This window comes from Schistocerca piceifrons, chromosome X (assembly GCF_021461385.2).
Source record: "Schistocerca piceifrons isolate TAMUIC-IGC-003096 chromosome X, iqSchPice1.1, whole genome shotgun sequence".
In the NCBI taxonomy this organism is placed as follows: Eukaryota; Metazoa; Arthropoda; class Insecta; order Orthoptera; family Acrididae; genus Schistocerca; species Schistocerca piceifrons.
The window spans coordinates 690,130,506-690,153,837 of NC_060149.1; the positions used below are offsets into that span (position 1 = coordinate 690,130,506).

Below are 23,332 nucleotides of genomic sequence, written 5' to 3' on the forward strand. Positions count from 1 at the left end.
AAATATTAATAAATAGGTTAATAAATAGGAAAGCTTTGCAACATCATCCATCTATTGGGCAGTTAAAGATAGTAGTTGAACATGCTTTCACATCCAACATTCCATTAATACACAAAATTGTAAGTTCTTGAAATAGCAAGTAGAAGATTCTCTGTGTGGTAAAGTGTTGGAAACATAGTTGAATGTCACAACTTATTTTGCAGCTATACAATTTTTGCTAAAATAATTTCACTGAGTGTTTGTAATCGTAAAGTAATAATATTTATATGAAGCAGGCCCACCCACTGTAGTGACCACATCTAATAGCACTGGTCCAATAAACTTAGTTTGGTTTTGTTCTCTAGGTATGAAGTGTAAATCATGCCACAAAACTAAAATAGCTACATTATACTATATAAACGGCTCATACAGTAAACACTGGGATAATGTCATGGCTTTATCTGACAACCACAACACGTAATGCTGCACCTATTAGTGAGAGTGGGGGAATATTCTCATTGTAACTGGCTCTCAATAATCATCTATAATCATTAACCAGAGAAGGAAATAAAGAGTTTTTGTCAGCAAACATATCATACAATGGCCAAAATTATCAAGGAGCTATCATACACTATGTGATCAAAAGTATCCGAACACCTGGCTGAAAATGACTTGAAAGTTTGTGGTGCCATCCATCGGTCGTGCTGGAATTCAGTATGGTGTTGGCCCACCCTTAGCCTTGATGACAGCTTCCATTCTTGCAGGCATACATTCAATCAGGTGCTGGAAGTTTTCTTAGGGAATGGGAATCCATTCTTCACGGAGTGCTGCACTGAGGAGAGGTAGCAATGTCAGTCAGTGGGGCCTGGTCCGAAAGCAGCGTTCCAAAACATCCCAAAGGTGTTCTATAGGATTCAGGTCAGGACCGTGTGCAGGCCAGCCCATTACAGGGAAGTTATTGTCATGTAACCACTCCGCCATAGGCCGTGAATTATGAACAGGTGCTCGATGGTGTTGAAAGATGCAATCGCCATCCCTGAACTGCTCTTCACCAGTGGAAAGCCAGAAGGTGCTTAAAACAGTGTAGGCCTGTGATGTGATAGTGCCATGCAGAACACCAAAGGGTGCAAGCCCACTCCATGAAAAACATGACCACATCATAACACCACCACCTCTGAATTGTACTGTGGGCACTACACACGCTGGAAGATGACGTTCACCAGGCATTCGCCATACCCACACCTTGTCATCGGATCCCCACATTGTGTACTGTGATTCGTCACTCCACACAACGTTTTTCCACTGTTCAAAAATGGTTCAAATGGCTCTGAGCACTATGGGACTTAACTGCTGAGGTCATCAGTCCCCTAGAACTTAGAACTATTTACACCTAACCAACCTAAGGGCATCACACACATCCATGCCCAAGACAGGATTCGAACCTGTGACCATAGCGGTCGCGTGGTTCCAGACTGTAGCTCCTAGAACTGCTCGGCCACTCCAGCTGGCTTTCCACTGTTCAATCATCCAATGTTTATGCTCCTTACACTAAGCGAGGCATTGTTTGGCATTTACTGGCGTGATGTGTGGCTTATGAGTGGCCCATTGAACCATGAAATCCAAGTTTTCTCACCTCCCCACTAACTATCATAGTACTTGCAGTGGATCCTGATGCAGTTTGGAAGTCGTGTGTGATGGTCTGCAGAGGTGTCTGCCTATTAAACATTATGACCCTCTTCTTCAACTGTCGACAATCTCTGTCAGTCAACAGACGAGGTCGGTCTGTACGCTTTTGTGCTGTATGTGTCCCTTCGAGTTTCCACTTCACTATCACATCGGAAACAGTGGACCTAGGGGTGTTTAGGAGTGTGGAAATCTCACATACAGACGTGTGATACCCAAGCACCTAACCACTTTTGAAGTCTGAGGGTTCCACCGAGTGCCCCATTCTGCTCTCTCACAATGTCTAATGACTACTGAGGTCACTGATATAGAGTACCTGGCAGTAGGTGGCAGCACAATGCACCTATTATGAAAAATGTATGTTTTTGTGGGGTGTCCAGATACTTTTAATTACATAGTGTATTGTACATGACACACAATGACGAACAGAGGTGGGGTTAAGTCTTACATCTAAGTATAGCGTTATGTGACCCATTTTTGGGTAGTCTTCATTTACACTAAACACTGGCCAGCTCAATTATTGTCCAATTAGGAAATTTCATAGTACATTCAAGGCAATTAGATACATAGATGTTTGTATTTAATGTGCCATGTCCTATACGAAATGACTTAGCATTATTGTTCGTCTTCTCTATGGCTCAACGTAGGACATTACTAAAAAGCAAGTGGTGGATGCTGCAGTATCTGCCTGCATTATAGGAGGCCATTATAATGGTGGTTATTCAATTTGATTGTCTGTGTCCTCTATCATGAATTTTGTATACATCAAAAATATTTCAAAATTTGCAGTTTACATCCATTACATCTTTTAAGTGGGCATCAAATGTCCTGAGAAGTACCCAAGTTTAATAGATCGTAAGTGACCTACTGTAGGCATATATTTTGGTGAGTCTAATGCATTTATTATGATCAGCCTTGTGCTGCCTCCTGAAAAACATGAAAAATTTGAGATGCTGCTTGAAACTGGATCCTTAGCTACCTGAATAGAATTTGTGATGTCAGAAACTGCAAAACCCACCAGCACAGCCATGCATGTTGGGGATTCAGGCAGGTGCACCAGTTCCAGATGGAATCCATCTGGCGGATTAATGATGAGGGCTGGTGTGCTGGCAGCCTGGATGAGCCTTTTAGGCAGTTTCCCACATCCAACTAGGTGAATACAGCTGGTACCCATGTCTTACCTCAGTTACACAATTCACAAACACTTAGAAAACGTTCACACACTTTCACATGGACACCACTACATGCAGGCCACTAGAGTACACAGATTCTGTCTCGGGGGAAAGGAAAAGTTACACAAAGGGATCCAGCCACCCTCTAACATTAACAATGACAAATTTGATAATGACCATGCCAACCCCACATAGGTATGGATAAAGGCAAATGAAGAAGAAGAAGAAGAAGAAACTTCCAAAATTACAGGAAGTCTTTAACATAGCAGGTCAGTTATACAAAGTACAATATATGGTGTCCCATATAGCTCTGTTTTCACATTGTACATTGATAACCTTCCAGAACATACAACTAAGGATAGTTCACTTTTATATGCAGATGCCACAAATATAGTGATAACTAGTGGAGAGAGGGCAGACTCTGAGACAGTGAATAAAGACACTTCTGTTATAAATTCATGGTTTGAGACAAACAGACTAGTAATTGACATTCTGGAAACTATGTGTGTAATCTTCCATGTGAAATTGAATGTTACCCATTGTTATGAAGGTATACTTCTTGGTAGAAACATGATTTTTAATGTACAGAATACCAAATTTCTTGGACTGTCCACCAATAACACTCTAAACTAGAGCCACATATGAAGGTATTATCAAAAAACTCTGCAAAACCTGTTCTTATTCAGATAATAAGAGATATTTTATATACATGCCCAAGCTCTGCTGTCTTTCTGTGAGCATATGGTGCACATAGTAGGAGAGCCAATGTAGCCAGCGGGAAATTACAACACCAAACAACAAATTGTTCCAACCTGATGCACACTGGCTGCAAAGGAAATATTTTGTTCAGCCAACAGCCATGATCTTCCCTCAGTTAGTTGCTACAATACTTCATACAGGAACACTTAAAGTAGTGTTATTGAGATGCAGCACACGGAGAGCAGTGGCAGCTGTGGGTGATGGTGGAGCAGGACACAGAGGTTGGCACTATGTATGGGCAGCTGGGGTTTACAAGCATGAGTAACCCATGTGACAGGGGAATGAGAGAGTGGGGAAAGGTGGCTGTACAGTGTCCAGGCATAGGCTGGCCTTCAGTGTTGAATGTAGAACCATGAGATGGAGCAGGCACATATACATGGTTAGCTGCACCAAAATGTGGGCAGCACAGATGTCACAGCATGACCAGCAACACACAGCATGGAAAACTCTACTGTTTCGCTGTCCAGCAGGCCATGTAGTAGTGAGGTGAGCAGGCTCAGCTATGCAGCAGCAGATGGGGTGGTGCCAGTGAGCAATGAGCTCCCAGATTTCTTTCTGTGTGGCAAGCACCAGTGAGGCCATAGTAGCAGCACTTGTGCCAACAGCAGGGCCATGCTTGCACGTACCAAGCAAATAGGCCATGCAGCACAATGTGTTATGCTTGTGACATTGCGGCCTGCCTGCGCTCTGTGTTACTGAGCATGGCAGGGCCAGAAGGCAGCATCTGGGCGAAGATGTCTGGGCATGGCTGCTGCAGTGGATGACTGTAGAACAGGGCTTCCCAACATGTGGTCCACGGACCCCTTAGGGGTCTGCCGGCTCTTTCTAGGGGGTCCACGGCCACCCTTCACCAAATCATGTAAAATAATGAGTAAAATTATTGAATAAAAATGTGAAAATCAAATTCATCACTATTTTTTTCGTGTGAAAAAAATGTGTACTTTTACTTCAGGTCATATTCCCAAGCAGCCTTTGCGGTTCCTAAGTAAGACCGCATACACAGTTTAGTGCTGGAGAATGCGGCTTCTGTGATCGACTGTTTCGCAACAATACGGGGGTTGTTTGTGCGCTGGCTCACACCGGTAGATGCGCTGAAACCTTTTACGCATGCGCGGAGCGAGCTTTGTCGACCAATCACAGCACCCGCTGGCACGTATGCAGCCCCAGGCATCATTAAGTGTTAAACTTGCTGTGTCAGTGCACTCCCTATTTCATAAGTCTATTTTTGACCTTCAAGTTGTTTTCATTCATCTCTAAACCAAAGACTATTGATACTTCGGGGGGGGGGATGTCATTGGGAACAGACTAGGGGTCCTTCACGGATTTTCGACTGAAGAAGGGGTCCACCAGCTGAAAAGGTTGGGAAGCCTTGCCGTAGAACATCTCACGGTTCCTGTCTCCGGTTGTTGTTACTAGGTGATGAGAGCAAAAGGCATCCGCCATAGCAAACAAGCTCACACTCCATAGTGTCAATGGACAAATGCTGGGGATGGACAAGTCACTCGCATAACTACTCCATCTCCGACAGTGACAACACATATACTGTGGCACCAGCCATGAAAATACAGATTATTTCTCGATCTTAAGTTGGGTCAGATCCCAATTCCAGCATCAGGTGTTCAGGTGGGTGAGGGAGGGTACGGTAGATATTTTCTAAGGAAGACAGACAGACTTGTTGAATACACTGGCTGAGGGTTCGCAATACATGTGGCACAACCAGGGATGGTATCACAGTCAGAAGGGCCACATAGCTGAATTAGGTAGGCAGAGTGCAGGAGCATGTTGCCAGGCAGCGAGATAGTAGCAGAGTATGTGTCCATTCCAGAATTAGCAGTTTGTTACTGTGTAACGAGGGCCTACATAATTTCCTCCCACACTCCCACTGGTCGAGAACTGCAGGAAAAGATCACTAAGTATTCATCCATCAGCAGTCCTCACTGTAGGTACTATGCTTAGCCCAGTGACATGGGCTGGCACCAAGCTATGGAAGCGGTTTTCCTGCCAAGTAATAATTCTTAACCTGAAGTAAGGACAGTCTTCCAGTTCATAAAATTTTGTATAAACTATCTCCAATTCCATTCAGACATTAAGCATCTGCACAAAAAATAACTTTTGAAATACTAAGTTTTCAGAAAAAGTAAAGCATTTCCTTAGAAGAGGAAAATGAGGGCTTTCAAATAAACAATGTCAGTCTTCAAACAAACCATTTTTAGCAAGATTAAATTTTAATGTGCTCATGGTTTACAGATATCATATTATGAATGTAGCTTTAAAATGTTTCCATATGAACTAAATATACTGTTGTCATCATCAATTGGTGAACTATATTATGACTAATAAAATTCAGCATGGTACAGTGTGAATAAGAAATTAATTATTTTATGTAATTATGGGGTATGCACAACTATTAAAAAGTGATGAGATAAGTAAGAATAAAAATAACATTAGCATCAGGAGTGGTATAAGAACAAGTAGGATAAGCTCACCTTTCTCTGTCACAAGTACTAATAATGCTGTGGTTTCTTCTTCCAACAGATTTGGAATGTTACCAAAAATTCCATTCACTGTGAACTTAGTCATCACCGTAGCCGAGTTAAGGATATTACATTTGCACCAGGGGTTCCCGATGGTGCCCTCCTTGTCAGTGTTGCGGAAACTGTGGCATGGTGGAGTGCAGCACTGGCACACAAGTGCCGTCCCAACCGAGGTCGTCGCAGGCAGAGCCAACCTCCTTTTAACTTATCGCTTCTCCCTGTGGAACCAACTCTTGCAGACGTTTGGATGACCAAAATTTCTCACACAGGAAATTGCTATCTTCTTGGTTGTTTGAAACTTGCAGGTGCTGATGCTGGACAGATTGTTTGTTCTCCTGACTTCTCACAATTTGCTACTGTGGATTCTGCGGGCTTCATTTATTTACTTGGTGTGATAAACTAGAGGCCAAAAAATGTGTGTCATATATTTTCCTGTTAGTGATGTATTGTTGTGATGTAAAATTGTACAGTTCCTTTTTCTTTCCCACTTTTCTGTGCTTTCACAGTGTGAAGAGGAACTCAGGGAAAGTCATTTCTTTTCTGGTCTCTCGTTTTAGTGTCCATCTTCCTTTTAAATTGTAACTCAATCATGGGACTGAATAGTCTGATTGTGAGATGATCCTTTCCTAATTTGATGGCGAGAATAGGCAGTTAATGTGTCTGTTAGTAAACAAAGAAAATTTTTATAAGGTTATTTTATAGTGTTATTTCATATTTTATATTATAATTGTTTAGTAAATTTTTATAAGCTTATTTTATAGTGTTGTTTCATGGTATGTATTATAATTGGGTAATACATGTTCAGATGCTCAGAATGTGTGTGTGTGACCAGAGTTGAACTCGGTGTTTTAAACAGGCATCTCAATGGTGTGATGATGTGACAATAACTCTTTTCTGTCACTAATTATGGTGTTCAGTATTCAGATGTAGTTTTTCAGTTAAACATCAATACCTGTTATGCATTTATGACATATGACATATGTCATTAAGAGCTGGGTCTGAGTGCAATGATTTGATTTTGCTAAGGTTCAGTTTTAAGCATAGGAAGTCGTACTTTTACTACCCTATTGCCTATGGGCTGCATAAGGGAACTGCTGGTGAAAGTGAAGCTGTAATCCATAATTTTGTAATTCATTTGGTGCTATTTCATTTTTGTATTATTATTATTATTATTATTATTATTATTATTATTATTACTACTACTACTACTACTACTACTGCTATTATATTTTGTCTTCAAATAATGGAGTTGTGAAAAAACAGTTACATGAGTGGAAAACACACACACATACACACACCACCACCACCACCACCACCACCACCACCACCACCACCACTGTATTGTATTTCATAATTTAATTTCAGACTGTGATGTTGGTTTGCACGTGTTACCCTTTTGATTTTTTATAGTTTGGTATGTGAATGAATTGCTTTAGTTTTTAACTAATGTTTTTCTTGGAGAATATTAGTTAAAAGTCAACTGTATTGCTCAATCTTTTCACACAGATTATATTTATGAATGGTATGTGACATTACAATACTGTGTACAGTATAAATCTGAAAATGGGGATACTATCATGCATAGATTAATTGTACTGATTTACGTTTAGGAAGAAATTACTTTGTTGTGGGATTTATATGTTGTTTGTTTCAAATTTTTTATGTTTTTGATTTTTCATTAAATATACTTAACAGGAATGCACATGTGTACAGCAAGGAACACACATTTTTGTCTCTAAAACTGAAACATTGTTATGAAAATTTCTGAACTGATCCCTCAGTCCAACTAAAATGCAACTACTCAGTTCTATTGCATCAGACATTTCTAGCACTGTGTTGATGTTGAAGTATGAGTGTTACAAATTATACGAGCACATACTTAAGAGGCATCAAAATTGAAACTGTGAAGTCATGGCATTAGTAAAATATAATAATAAAAAATAGCATCAACAAACTTTGAGCTCAGTGGTGGATGATGCCTAAAATGAATGGGGGCTCACTACTTTTACTGCATTATGCAGTTGAATTTTCTAAATTACTTAAAATATTTCTGTAGCTATAAAGTTATCTTAAAATGGACCTGACTACATTCATGGGGCTGAATCTCTTGTAGAGGTATATTTATGTAGAAAGTCCATCCTCCATTCCTTTTTTTTTTTTTGTGCATCTGTCTATGACTCTCTCATTGAAATCTGGAAGCCTATGGATCATTTCCTCTATAGATAGCATGGAAAGAGCAGGCGGCTTAGTGAAGTACTGGAAAACAGTTTTACTTGTTTATTTTGACTTGTAGCTTGGGCAAGGTTTAGTTCAATTGGTGTGCATAACAATGCACGTCATATGCAAAATGATACTCTTCTCTTACAATTGTTCGGATACTTGTATGTTGGCTGCACATGAATCAGGCACCAGCACAAATTTGAGGTTTACTTTTTCTTCCTGTTCTTGGGCAACATCAGCTTGGACATTTTTAATGCAATCTGCTAAGAAGGAATCTTTATTTAAAGGGAGATTTAACAATATCCAAAACTGTTCAAGAGGCCGTCCAGAAGATAATAGGTATTGAAATACTGCAACCAACTGAAATTTTCTGTTGTAGCTGTTTCTGCATTAATTTCTTCATGACAGCCATGTAACATACACCCTAGTAAATCATTTTGTATATCCTTGAATGTACACTTAAAAACTGTATCATTGCTCATGTGCTGTTTTGTAACAGCATCTAAAGCTGATGGGAAATTTATTAGTCCTCTGAATATTCCACGATCATTAAATTCTGTTTCATCATGCCCATGTAAGACAAGTTCAAACTCACCACAGAATGTAATACAATCTGTTATTTTGGAAAGACCGCAGTGATTCTTTCTTATGTTGTCACTGTGTCTTTCTATATCCTGTCTGAAAGTTGAGGTAAGCTGTTCTTAATTTCTATTTTCCCAAGGACTTATATATCTAAATAGCATTCTTACATGCAATAGATTCCTTGTGCTTCTTAACATTCTGTGTTAGATGACTTAGATATGACATGTGAGTGCATGTCCAGCCTGTATCTTTACCCTTAATAAACAGCAACCATGGAAAACAAAATAGTTTATTTTTAGAAATGCAAACATAAATCCAACTATACATTTAAAGACCTGTGAAATATCTTCCTGTGACTTGTTTGCCCTTGTTTTAATTTGGGCAGAAGCATTGGCCTACCAAGCTTCTTTTTTTTCACACTTCTCTTACAGGCTTAAAGCTGAGAAATATGTTTCTAAAAGATACTGAACACTGTTCATTCTTCTTTGAAAACAAACTCCCAGAACAGATGAATCTGCATGGAACACTAAAGCACAATAAATAACACCATTACAGTGAAGGCACACATGCAAACAGCTCCAGTTGTGGGCTGCAGCCATTCAGTTCAGGTCAATTCATGTGTTTCTACCAGAATCCAACTTGCATTTGAGTTGGTTCTTCCACCAGTGCAAATGCACATACTTCTAGCAACATTTCCTCTTGCCCCGCCCTGCCAAAGGAACCCCCTTAAGCTGACTCACAAAGGTTCAGAAGAGAAATTGAACTTCATCAGTGCCTGGGCAACACTGAGGCACATGTGTGTGCTATCTGAACAACTTAAAAGTTTTTCAGAGAAAAAGTGATCTAATAAATAGGTACATTTACATATTTCACAATCAACTTTTTCTGGTGGTTCACTGAAGCACTGAAAACATAGGGTGTGCCATCGCTGCTTGAGCTGTTAAAACATGTGACTGCTGCTTCAGGAACTGAAGCTTATGCAGCATATGTGAAGAAGTTTAGCAAAGTAGTTCACATTTCAAAAGGATGAAAATCCACTCAAAACTACATGTCAGAAGAGATGACAAGATACACACCAGGAATCAGAAATAACAATGGAGTGTAACAGCAGGTGTAATAGACAACCAACCAATTGTAATAAATGGTGGTTTTCAATTAACCTTTACCACAGTTCCAACAGATTTAAACCCGTCTTCCTCAGAAGGACAATAAACCTGCATACAATGCAATAATATAACTTACAATCAAAACATTGTGGACCAATATAACGTGTCAAACAGAAACTGCTACCTACAACATGTTTAGGCATGTCACAAGCAACATGTACATCCATATGTAAAAGTTAAGACCCCTAGAATCAAGGGCTTGTCACATCAGTAAACCCAATCTCATAAAATACGAGGCCATGTTAAGAGAGAAATGCCAACTAAGGGAGAGTGGAGAGCATGAATACCAAGAAAATAAATCAGAGGCGCATGTGCTGATAAACATGTGCACTTGGCAGCATAATATTGGTCCATGGTGTTTTGATTTAAGTTATGTTATCGCATTGTATGCAGGTTTCTTGTCCTTCTGAGGAAGATGAGTTTAAATCTGTTGAAACCGTGGTAAAGGTCAATTGAAAACTACCATTTATTTTAACTGGTTGGGTGTCTATTACACCTGCTGTTCTGTAACCATCGCTGTAGTGCAGCCATGTTCAAAATAATGGAGTGTAACACCCAGGGTTCAAATTCCATACCAACAGTTACATCAGTTTTTATACCTCCTGTATTATGTTAATATGCAGAGCCATACAGTAGAAAAACAGGTTGTGATTACAAGAAGAAAGCATTTTACAAGGAAGAAAGCTGAAGTCCTTTAGGAGAATCAAGGAAGGCATGGATGAGAAGTGAAAGAGTCAAGGTAGTAGGAAAATAATAAGATGACTTTTATGGGTGCTTTTTGTGTGGCTGGAGTCTTTTCTTCCCCTCCATGGAGAGCTGGTTCAGCTTCATGAATCTCACTTCTGATGATCTCGATGACCCTCCCATTGTGGCTGTAATAGTTAAGTGAGGCAGACTGATTCCAATCTACTTAAAATGACTACATGAATCTAGCTAGCTGTTTTCACAGCGTTGATGTATATAGGCCAGAGAAACAATCCTGTGCCCAACCATTGACAGTAATTGGAGCATCTAGAGCAAGGCTGCCAGCAACATATTTAGGCTTCAGATAGATTTCAGACTTGTGAAAAGTTACATTCTTTTATTGGGCTCCAGTGGCAAAACAAAAGAAAACCTGTGTTGAGTTTCTCAATAACCTGCTCTGCTCAGTGTAGTCTGTGCAGTCTTTCTACATATTTCCCCTTATCTCACAATTCCTTCCATCAGGAAACCTTTGGCAATGGAAGTTCCTCTTTGTAATACTTTTAATGCATATATTGCTGTCAGTCGTACCAAAAGGTACTTCAGTTTCAATATTGGATGAAAGATTATCTCATTATCTTGTGGCTGTGTTCTTTGAATGGATGTAATGCAGAATGCAAAACTAAATACAACTTTTCATCACTTTCTTTGTATGAGGTACCACAGCTGTGAATTTATTAAAGAGTTTAAATAAATACGAATTAATTTGAAGTAAATATGCATGCAAAGATATACATATGGTATATTATTGTATTAAGAGCTTGTAACTTAATGCTGATAATGTAAAGTGGACATTCCAGGGTTCAAATCAATATATTATATTTCTTGATATTGCACTACAGTTTTTCATGTTGTTATTCAGGTGTATATTATGTACCTTTTAGTGCAGTCATATTGTTGTGTACCCTCACATTGTTATTTTTTGTGAATATAGTCAAATGCTCATGTTAATGGCTGGTAAAATAACAGCCTTAGAATATATTCATTAAAGCTCAGACACAACCTGACAAAGGCGACAAATGTTAATGTGTTGTGAATATTTATTTGTAAGCTGTAAATTAATTACCGGACTAAGTGTTCACTAAAAGCAGTATTAATGAGGCTTAGCAGTTGAAGAGATCACAATGCGAGAAGGGTTTTTATGGAGAACTTTTATACTTTTTTATGATTTTATTTCTCTGTTAATGATAATTCTTTTTACGTTGTTCTTTGATGGCCTCTTTATGTAGCCAACAATTTGTTTAATTTTTTTTACATGTTTATAAGACTGTAAATGACTTTAATGACGACAAGGTGGAATGTGAGAATTTCAGGAAATTAATTCTAAGCCAAACTTTCATATGGTATACCACCATATATTGTATATGGTACAATACTTGTGGAACATTTTTATGCTAAGTATTATGTAGATTATGGGGAACCTGGTCTCTCTTCTTTGCCCCATAAGCCAAAGATTACAAATCTCTTGGTACTTTGCAACTTGGCACTAACCTGTCTTTGAATTAATGATGAATTGCAGAGCTGCGGCATTGCAAGAAACTATTTCCCATGGAAACCTATGCCCATCTTAATGACATTGTCAGCTTCATCCCATTCACCTTAACAGTCATGAAAGTGGTAAATGTGGTCCATTATTTCCCTTGCTGTATTGCATTTCCCTATTCAACAAACTGTATTGTAAAAGAAGCTATACACAACAGTCTAAAAGTCTTAAATATTCTCTTCATTACTGAACTGGGGTAGAAAATTAACATCCAATTCAGTGTGAACCCAGTCTCTGGTTTTGAACATGCAAGATTATCGTGTTGAATAAATCGTCCCTTTCTGGTCAAAAATCAGTGCTGATGGTGCCATTTCAAACAAGTGAACTTCATTTACTTTCAGTGGAATAAAACGTACCAAATTGCATTTGTCATCTGCCTTTCACCACACTTACTTATCCTTCTTCTTGTTTGCATGTTAGGGTTGGTTTCCTGCTGATCAGTTTCAACTGTCTCTTGTCTATTGTGATTTTCTAGTATGAAAACGATCTTTTGTGTAAATTCAACCGCAGAATCTAGACTGCTTTTATCCTAAGAAAAAGAAGGCTGTATTTATTTCCAGTTTTAATGAAGGCAATAATGTTGCACCCAGTCTTCTAATTATTTTATTTTATTTTTTAAATTTTTTTTTTTCATCAAGTTGTTGGTCTGTCAAGTTGCATAGCACCAAACTGCATAGTAACAATGCAAAAGATGTTTTTTAAATAATCAAGTTTAATTGGAAGGACAACACATACCACATCTGTGGGTTTCATATAAAGTAATTATGGTATCAATATGAACTCATAAAATATGTTTAGAGTCAACATGTAATCTTCTGCCTTCCATATATGGGAAATTATTTTTCCCGTGCATTGTTGCCCCCCTTTCCTCAATAAACAAACCCCCCTTCCTCCCACCCCAATAAACAAACTTAAAGGTACATTATCCTGCCTACTGTCATATGACAATTTATTTTCTCTTATGGAGTAACACATATTTTATAACTTATGAAGGCTGGCTTCAGATGATCTGAAGTTGCAAATAAATTGAACTCTGTCTCAGTTAGTTGAGTAATGGAAATATGTATTGTGCTTGGGCTGTAAAAGGCATTGATATAATGTGGTACAATGGCTGTATATATTATTCTTTTATGTGTTGTGGTTTGCTGGAGTTTTCTTGTTTATATGTATTAGTATGTTGTCATTAATAAGTAAGTAGATAAAAATATGTTTTTTGGATGTTACTTAACATTATAGCTGTTACACAATAATCAAAGTGCCAGTTCCCAAGTTTTTCTTACTTATCTCCCCCTCTTTCTCCACTTCATCCCCCCCCCCCCCCCGCCCCCCACACACACCTCTTTTCCTTTCTCTCTCTCTCTCTCTCTCTCTCTCTCTCTCTCTCTCTCCAGCAATATAGAAACATATAATGCTAACTGTTAGTGCTCTCTATCTGAATCCATGATATCCATTTTTAATCAATGGACACCACACCTGCTAAAAAAGGAAATTCTATTTTTGAAATTGTAATGTATTAATAATAATGCAAAGTATCAACATAAAGCAATTTTTTTTTATATCATTTTAGTTGTGTGGTGGGGTTTAAGTTTGTATTTTATATCTTCAATTTTGTAATAGTATTTTATTTTTGCTCATTGTGAATTGTTTTATTTGATGTTTATATTATATTGTTGAGGATTGAGAATGCAAGATTTCAGTCACCCAACTAAAAGAGTGTTATGCAACAGTTATTTAAATTTTTCCCCTTTTGTGAATATATTGATGAAAGCAATAGACATGCAGTAATTATGCAAATATTAGTGTGTTGATCCACCTTTGGAATACAAAAAAAAGAATGATTTTGCATAGCATGGATTTTTGACATATCCTTGGAAGTTTTCTGGAGGTATGTAGCACCAGATGTCTATTAACAGGCCACAGAAAACCCATAAATTACAAGACAGTGCTTTGTGAGCACAGAAAAGGCACCTGATAGTGTCCCAGATGTATATGTTTGGGCTTGCATCATGCAAATTTGGTGTCCAAAACATCAACATGAGCTCACTGCTGTGCTCCTCAAACCCCTGAGGCATGATTCTGGCGTTGTGAAATGGACAGCAATCCTCCTTGTCAGGGAAGACGGTATTATGAGAAGGGGTGCAGGTGATCTACAATAATATTCATGTATTCTGCAGCTGTTATGATGCCTTCAATTACTACCACAGGTTGCACAGGAGCCCAGCTTAATGCCCCCAAAGTGAAATACTGCCCCCCCACCAGCCCGCATCTGTGGTGCAGAGAGAGAGAGAGAGAGAGAGAGTGTGTGTGTTTTGTGTGTCAAGGAGCCATTTACTTGGATGGCACAACTCTGTCTCTGGACACAACTAGCATCCTGATGTAACAACAAAAGTGATTCAAGTGACCTGCCAATGCATTGCCATCGATTCACTATTAAATCTCAATTATCCTGTGTCCACTATGATCATAATTGATGAGTTTGTTGGGTCGACATGCAAACACATTAGGGTTATCTACTGAAAGGCTTCTTGTTCAACAGTGCGGGCTGAACAGTGAGCTCCAAACCACTTGTGCCTGCACCAGCATTATACTCTTTTGTCAGACTTGCCACAGTAGTTGTATTACATGTTTATTACCTTATAAATAAATAAAAAACGTTTTTTATTTTAAATTCAGTGCATTAGTATTTGTAAAATGACTCTTAGTGTTCATTAAAAATGACGATCATTCCACTTGGGACCTGTGGAATGGTACATTAGCTTATTTGTTTTAGTTGTAAATATTTGTCATGTATTGTTGTTTTTCTGACATGTTCCACATCCAGGAGGACCTCCTCACTACGGATCAATTGGAATGAAAGTAAATCTAATCTAATCTAAACAGATTGTGATGAGGCGTGGACATCCAACACATTGTCACCAGCTTGTGGTTTCACCAGCCCTCAACCATTTTCCATAGATGCTCATGATTGTCGCACACTAACAGCAAATCAGCTTCACCATTTCTGAAATTCTCGTTCCCAGGTGCCTGGCCATAACAATCTGCCCCATGTTAATTTGCTTGTGTTAGTGGATTTCCCCATTTGTAGCCCAGATTCTTGCTAGAACAATTTCCCATTCATCTCTACTCCATTTACATACTTTATATACTGTGTAACATGCTTAAAATGCCACCAAGCAGAATTCAATCTCACACTGTGCAGTGGTCATTGTTTTGGCTCTTTTTTTTATATTTATTTATAACAAGCGTATTGTCATAATCATGTTGTTCTTTCATTGAACAGACAGGAAAGAGAATGTTCATGTAGACCACAGCTGTCATGTTGCCATCAGTTACTACTGCCGGCCCATGGAAGCCTAGGTGAATGTCCCCCATAATATAAATCTGTCCCACTAGCCTGCATCTGTGATGTTGTGCATGTTTTGAGCAAAACTGTAGCCTCTGAAGCAAAAGGACATCACCAGAGAACCTAGCAGATAGCTTTTTAAGAGCAAAGGTCACAGTTAATAGTAAAAAAAATAGAGGTGGTGGACAAAAACATGGAAACACCAAAAAGTATAACACATTACCATGCCTAATACGCAATACGAAAACTGTTGCCATTGAAAACAGCTTCCAGTCATCTGAGGATGGATAAATACAGATCATACGGGGTTTTCAAGGGAATCTTACACCTTTCTTCCTGCAAAATAGTGGCAAGTGTAGGTTATGATGATGTAGGTGGTAGGAATCACGCATCCTTCTCTCCAAAGTACACCACAAAGGCTCAATAATGTTGATGTCTGGTGACTGTGGTGGCCAGGGCAGATGCGACAATTCATCATTGTGCTACCAAACCCATTACTGGATGATGCGAGCTGTGTGAACACAGACCTTGTCATCTTGGAACACAGCATCCCCAATGAGGAACAAACATTGTACTATGAGATGGATCTGATCAGACAAAATGGTCACATAATCCTTGGCAGTAATGTGACCTTGCAGAATAACCATGAGGCCATAGAAGTACCATGATATGGCTGCCCAAACATCACTGAACCACCATGTTTGCTCTTTGGATGTAAACTTGGCACCTGTCCAGAAATTGGAAACAAGACACCTCCAACCAAATGACTTTCTTCCACTGCTCCATAGTCTGTGTCGTATGGCATGTTTTCCTGTTATGGGCATTTGCATAATTGCTAATCAGTTTTGGAATGAATTCTAGCTCACTCCTGCAGTTCTGTACTTAAGGAGCTGCTTTTGTGTTGTTTTGGTACTGACAGGGTTCACAAGCCCACATTCAGTCCTACAGTGGCTATTGTAGCTGTCACCCTGTTATTTTTCATCACAATCCAGTTAAAAGACTGTTTTGTCTGGATCACTCATTACATACTTCTCTCTGTGTTGTGAGTTAGTGGATGATGATTTTCCACTTTCCCTGAATGCAGTGTAAAATTTCCACATGGTGACTGTTCAAAAACTAAAACACTTCAGCTCCCTTTATTACAGAAGTACACACTGTACAAGGACCAACAATTTGTCGATGTTCAAATTCACTTAGCTCTGACATAATGCACTCGCCACTACACAATATGGTGTTCTGAAGACAATGATCACTTGCAACATATTAAGGACATTGCACAGGTGCCATTCGTGGTCAAGTACAACAGCACAATCTGCAGGTTTGGCTATCATCTGCATTTATGTTTTAGCATGTATTTCTCTTGGTGTTTCCAGAGTTTTACCAATCCCTGTACATGAAATGGAGAAAATCTTCTGGCTTCAGAACCATCCCCACTTGTTATTGACATTTCTTTCTCAGTGCCTTAAAAATGTGCTTGTGAATAAATACTCATTTTCTCACATAATTTTACAAAATTATCAGTAAGTGACTGATTGTATTGAGTAGGTACTGGGAGATGAAGAAGCTTGCACAGGATAGAGTAGCATGGAGAGCTGCATCAAACCAGTCTCAGGACTGAAGACCACAACAACAACAATAATTATGAGTCTGGCTTTTTGCTCTGTGCACAGCTCATGGTCTAGGGGTTAACGTTGCTGCCTCTGGATCATGGGGTTCCGGGTTCGATTCCTGGCTGGGTTAGGGATTTTCTCCGCCTGGAGACTGGGTATTTGTGTTGTTCTCATGATATCATCATCATTCATGACAGTGGCGACATTGAACTGTGTAAATAAATTGGACTGTGTAAAACTTGGGACTTTGTACAGGCGCTGATGACCGTGCAGTTGAGTGACCCCCAAACCAAACATCATCATCATCCTTTTTGTTTTACGTGCAAACAGAGTGAGGGAATAATGGCTGTCTATATGCCTCTGCATGATCCCTAAATTCTTATATCTTATCTTCGTGGTCTTTATACACAATGTTTGTTAGAGGCAGTAGAATCATTCTGCAGTCATCTGCAAATGCCAATTTTCTAAATTTTTTCAACAGTGTTTCTTGAAAAGAATGTTGCCTTTCCTCCATGGATTCCCATTTGATTTCCTGAAGCATGTTGTAACACTGTGTGTTGTTCGAACCTACCAGTAACAAATCTAGCAGCCCACCTATGAATTGCTTCAATATCTTCCTTTAATCTGACCTGGTGCAAACCCCAAACACTGAAGCAGTACTCAAGAACAGGTCACACAAGCATCCTCTATATGGTTTCCTGTACAGATGAACCACACTTTCCCATAATTCTCCCAATAATCCGAAGTTGAGCATTGACTTTACCTACCACACTCCTCACATGCTCGCTCCATTTCATGTTGCTTTGCAGTGTTATGCCCAGATATTTAAATGATGTGACTGCGTCGAGTAGGACATTACTAATGCTGTATCCGCACGTTTCAAATTTGTTATTCCTACTCATCTGCATTAACTTACATTTTTCTATGTTTATAGCTAGTTGTCATTTATCACACCATCTTTTTTCTATGTTTATAGCTAGTTGTCATTTATCACACCATCTTTTTTCTATGTTTATAGCTAGTTGTCATTTATCACACCATCTAAAAATTTTCTCCAAGTCATCTTGTATCCTCTACAGTCACTCAACTTCAGCACCTTACTATACAGGGTGTTCCATTGATTGTGACTGGGCCAAATATTTCACGAAATAAGCATCAAATGAAAAAACTACAAAGAACGAAACTTGTCTAGCTTGAAGGAGGAAACCAGATGGCACTATAGTTGGCCCGCTAGATGGCACTGCCACAGGTCAAATGGATATCAACTGCATTTTTTAAATAGGAACCCCCATTTTTTATTACATATTCATGTAGTACGTAAAGAAATATGAATGTTTTAGTTGGACCACTTTTTTCGCTTTGTGATAGATGGTGCTGTAATAGTCACAAACATATGGCTCACAATTTTAGACAAACAGTTGGTAACAGGTAGGTTCTTTAAATTAAAATACAGAACGTAGGTATGTTTGAACATTTTATTTCGGTTGTTCCAATGTGATACATGTACCTTTGTGAACTTACCATTTCTGAGAATGCATGCTGTTACAGTGTGAATACCTGTAAATACCACATTAATGCAATAAATGCTCAAAATGATGTCCGTCAACCTCAATGCATTTGGCAGTACGTGTAACGACATTCCTCTCAACAGCGAGTAGTTTGCCTTGCGTAATGTTCACACATGCATTGACAATGTGCTGACGCATGTTGTCAGGTGTTGTCGGTGGATCACGATAGCAAATATTCTTGAACTTTCCGCACAGAAAGAAATCCAGGTATGTCAGATCCAGTGAACGTGCGGGCTGTGGTATGGTGCTTTGACGACCAATCCACCTGTCATGAAATATGCTATTCAATATCGCTTCAACCGCATGTGAGCTATGTGCCGGACATCCATCATATAGGAAGTACATCGCCATTCTGTCATGCAGTGAAACATGTTGTAGTAACATCGCTAGAACATTACGTAGGAAATCAGCATTTAGATTGCCATCGATAACATGGGGGCCAATTATCCTTCCTCCCATAATGCTGCCCCATACATTAACCCGCCAAGGTCACTGATGTACCTGTCGCAGTCATCGTAGATTTTCCGTTGCCCAATAGTGCATATTATGCCGGTTTATGTTACCGCTGTTGGTGAATGATGCTTCGTCACTAAATAGAACGCGTGCAAAAAATCTGTCACCGTCCCGTAATTTCTCTTGTGCCCAGTGGCAGAACTGTACACGACATTCAATGCTGTCGCCATGCAATTCCTGGTGCATAGAAATATGGTACGGGTGCAATCGATGTTGATGTAGCATTCTCAACACCGGAATTTTTGAGATTGCCGATTCTCACGCAGTTTGTCTGCTACCGATGTGTGGATTAGCCACGACAGCAGCTGAAACACCTACTTGGGCATCATCATTTGTTGCAGGTCATGGTTGATGTTTCACATGTGGCTGAACATTTCCTGTTTCCTTAAATAATGTAACTATCCAGCGAACTGTCCGGACACTTGGATGATATCGTCCAGGATACCGTGCAACATACATAGCACACACCCGTTGGGCATTTTGATCACAATAGCCATACATCAACACGATATTGACCTTTTCCGCAATTGGGAAATGGTACATTCTAGCACGGGCAACACGAAACAAATACTGTCCACACTCGCGGAATGTTACGTGATACCACGTGTGACTATTACAGCGTCATCTATCTCAAAGTGAAAAAAGTGGTCCAACTAAAACATTCACATTTCTTTATGTACTACACAAATATGTAATAAAAAATGGGGGTTCCTATTTAAAAAAACACAGTTGATATCCATTTGACCTATGGCAGCGCCATTTAGTGGGCCAACCATAGCGCCATCTCGTTTCCCCCTTCAAGCTAGACGAGTTTCATTCATTGTAGTTTTTTCGTTTGATGCTTATTTTGTGAGATATTTGGCCTGGTCAATATCAATGGTCCACCCCGTATACCAAACTGCCCATGCTGTCCGCCAAATCATTTATGTATTTAGAGAAGCGGTCCTATCACACTTCCCTGGGGCACTCCTGATGATACCCTCATCTCTGATACACTCGCCATCAAGGACAACATACTAGATTCTACAACTTGCAAAGTCTTCAAGCCACTCACCTACCTGTGAACCTCTTCCATATGCTTGTGCCTTTTTTTAACAGCCTGCAACAGGATTCCATTTCAAACACTTTCCAGAAATCTAGAAATATGGAATCAGCCTATCGCCCTTTATCTATAGTTCACAGCATACCGTGTGAGAAAAGGCATGCTGAGTTTCACATGAGTGATGGTTTGTAAAAGCACACTGATTTGTAGACATAAGAAAATTTATTGTATTCAAACTGAGAATGTGTTCAAGGATTCTGCAGCAAACCAATGTTAGGGATATTGGTCTGTAATTTTGGTGGTCTGATCTTTTGCCCTTCTTACGTAGAGGGGTCACTTGCACTTTTTCCAGTCCCTTTTCAGATTTTTCTCGGGTTCTCTGCCAGTTCTTTTGCTAATGTCTTATGGTGGTAGTTGCTGTATGCTTTGTGCATGGATCTTTTCACAGACAGATCTCTAGCAACCTTTGTTCTCATCATTTACGTGTTCTCTTTTGAACTGAGAGTACAACAGCCTTTGCTTCCTCAGCTTAATTTTCTGACCGCAACCTGTAACATCAAGGGGGAAAAGCATCTGCTGTAGATCTATCTGGTATATCCAGTTTTATGTGGGCTGATACAGGGAAAACAAGTTATGCAAATATGAAACCGTGAGAAGTGTCCCTGTTTCAGTTTGTGATGTCAGCGTAACCATAGTGATTTATTTGACAAGTTTTTACAGAGCAAACAAAATACACTGACAGTTTGCAAAAGCATTCTATGCCTTGGTGTCATAAATGTGATATATAGCTAGCTGAAAGATCCACAGAGGAACTCTGTAGTCATGCAAAAGACCAGTCAGCTGCCGTGTAAAGTAGTGTGACAGCCGCAGTGAGACTGCTGACACATGGTGACATAGAACAGGGCACAGTGTTGGTGATAATCGTAAGTGAAGCAAGCCACAGTCTGAAGTGATAATGCTCTGCTGGATGGCAAATTATGTTAGCCATGTGATGCTAATGGGTCAGATTATGTGATCATCTTATCACATTGTCTTGCAGCAGTCAGAGAATTTGGTAGTAATGGTATCTTAGCCTATCAATCTCACTGTCTGAGGACAGAGATTTAGCATCCCTCCCCCATTCTAATTGGCTCCATAGAGCCAGCAGTATCCCTGCTGATAATGATACTGCTGAAATGGAAAGGGAGAGGTGTAGGTGGGAAGGCCAGTGAGAGGTTCCAGCAACATCGACAGACCCATCTCATCATCTGGTGGTGTAGCATCTCAGAACTGGAGTTAGCTCTTTGTGGTGTCTGGATGTCGTCCTCTTTACAGGAAAACAACTCTAAGGGAATTGAGGAGGGCCCCTACCATTGGTGTCCAGATGTGACACAATTGTGTCTGTGGTCACTGATTAGGGGACTTGGTGTGACGCTTGGAATTCATCCAAGGATGGATTCCAGACCAGTTGTGGTGGCTGTAGGTCCTGGGCAATAGCTGGTTGATGCAGATACAGGTGGTTTGCGTGCTACACCAACCTGGTATCATTGGCTTAAGCCATCATGGAACATGACCAAAATTGCAGATCATAACTTCTGTACCCAAAGAATAACAGAGAAAGTGGGTGTTTCAATAGTCGCAGGAGGTCCAGGAGTGTCTGGTGTTGGAAGCCATGCAGCAGCTGTACTGTTCTCCCTACTAGAATTCCATGTGAGCATCTACTAGTATATACCATGGAGGAATGGGCTGCTGAAGTTGATGATGTGTACTCTCTCTTGTAGGGACAGAGGAGTTCGCCAAGTACGGAAGCATTGTGATGGGTCAACCTGGGTTATTGCATAGGTTTCTCTGTCCACTCAATGTAGCACGTGATGCAAGGTCAGTAGGCATGCTGTCTTACAAGTACCTCCATGTGTGTCATCACCAAGTGGCTGACATGCAGAAGGCTGCTGATGCAGTGACCACCAAGAAACTGGCATTATTGTCTGTTGCCATCATCAGCACTCCTTGGACCATATCCATTATAATTTTGAGGGATAAATAGAAGCAAAGCTTTGGGAGGGCATAGAGTGGGAAGCACTGTGCCGAAGGTATCATTATTCGGCACAGAAGTGAATCCTCGGTCATAGCAGACTCAATTTTGGCTGCTGTGAAAGATAGATCTAAGACATTTTGCAAGAAATTACCAATGTGGAGCATATCATTTCATGAGAGTCAGATGTGGGTTCTGTTCCCGTGGGGTGTCTGGACAGGTCATCATCGGTGGTGGTGTGTCATGATGTAGGCTGATATAAATGGTGTAGTTGTATATGTGGGCCCATCTATGGTGGCTTTTATTTCTTGGAAATCGATTCTTGGAACCAAATAAGGAAATTAGAGGTTTGTGATTGTGATACGTGGAATTTAGTACAATATGTCACTAAACATGAGCTGACTTAAGACAGTGTTTTAATTTTGAAATGTGTCTGGCATTGCTGAGACCATTCATGTTTTGTGCCTTCCTTGCGTGGGTTACCAAATTGTATGGCAGTCTGGGTGACATTTGGTATAAATCTGACATAATTATTCGTTTTGAAGGCAGCTGAATTTTGTCTATAGTATCTACATGTTGCTGGGTTGGCTGTAAAATCTCTGTGACTCAAAGTATTCCACTCGTTTAAAAAAAAAAAATGTACATATTTTGATTAGACTGTTCATTTTGCTACGATATATGGAAGAGCATACACGGGTTTACCAGATGAGATGTTTTCTTCTATTATCAATCAGAATTATGTGATCTAAGTAGTTAACCATTCGAGGAATATTTTTTAATTAATTGCTCCAGGTAACAGTAGAAAATGGTGCACTAGTGTTTCCAAAAGTTAATAAATCATATCTGTACAGTCCAAAATGTGTGTT

General features: G+C 39.6%; 1 protein-coding gene across 1 annotated transcript in view; it reads left to right on the forward strand.

Annotated features, from left to right (window-relative positions):
* LOC124723222 (apoptotic protease-activating factor 1) overlaps positions 1–15,047 on the forward strand; it is a 282,007-nt gene extending 266,960 nt beyond the window's left edge. Inside the window, exon 19 of the mRNA XM_047248407.1 lies at positions 6,129–15,047. Within this exon, the coding sequence (XP_047104363.1) occupies positions 6,129–6,530 (402 nt within the window). The 3' untranslated portion in view covers positions 6,531–15,047. The remainder of the gene's footprint in view (positions 1–6,128) is intronic.
* The last annotated feature ends 8,285 nt before the right edge of the window (positions 15,048–23,332 follow it).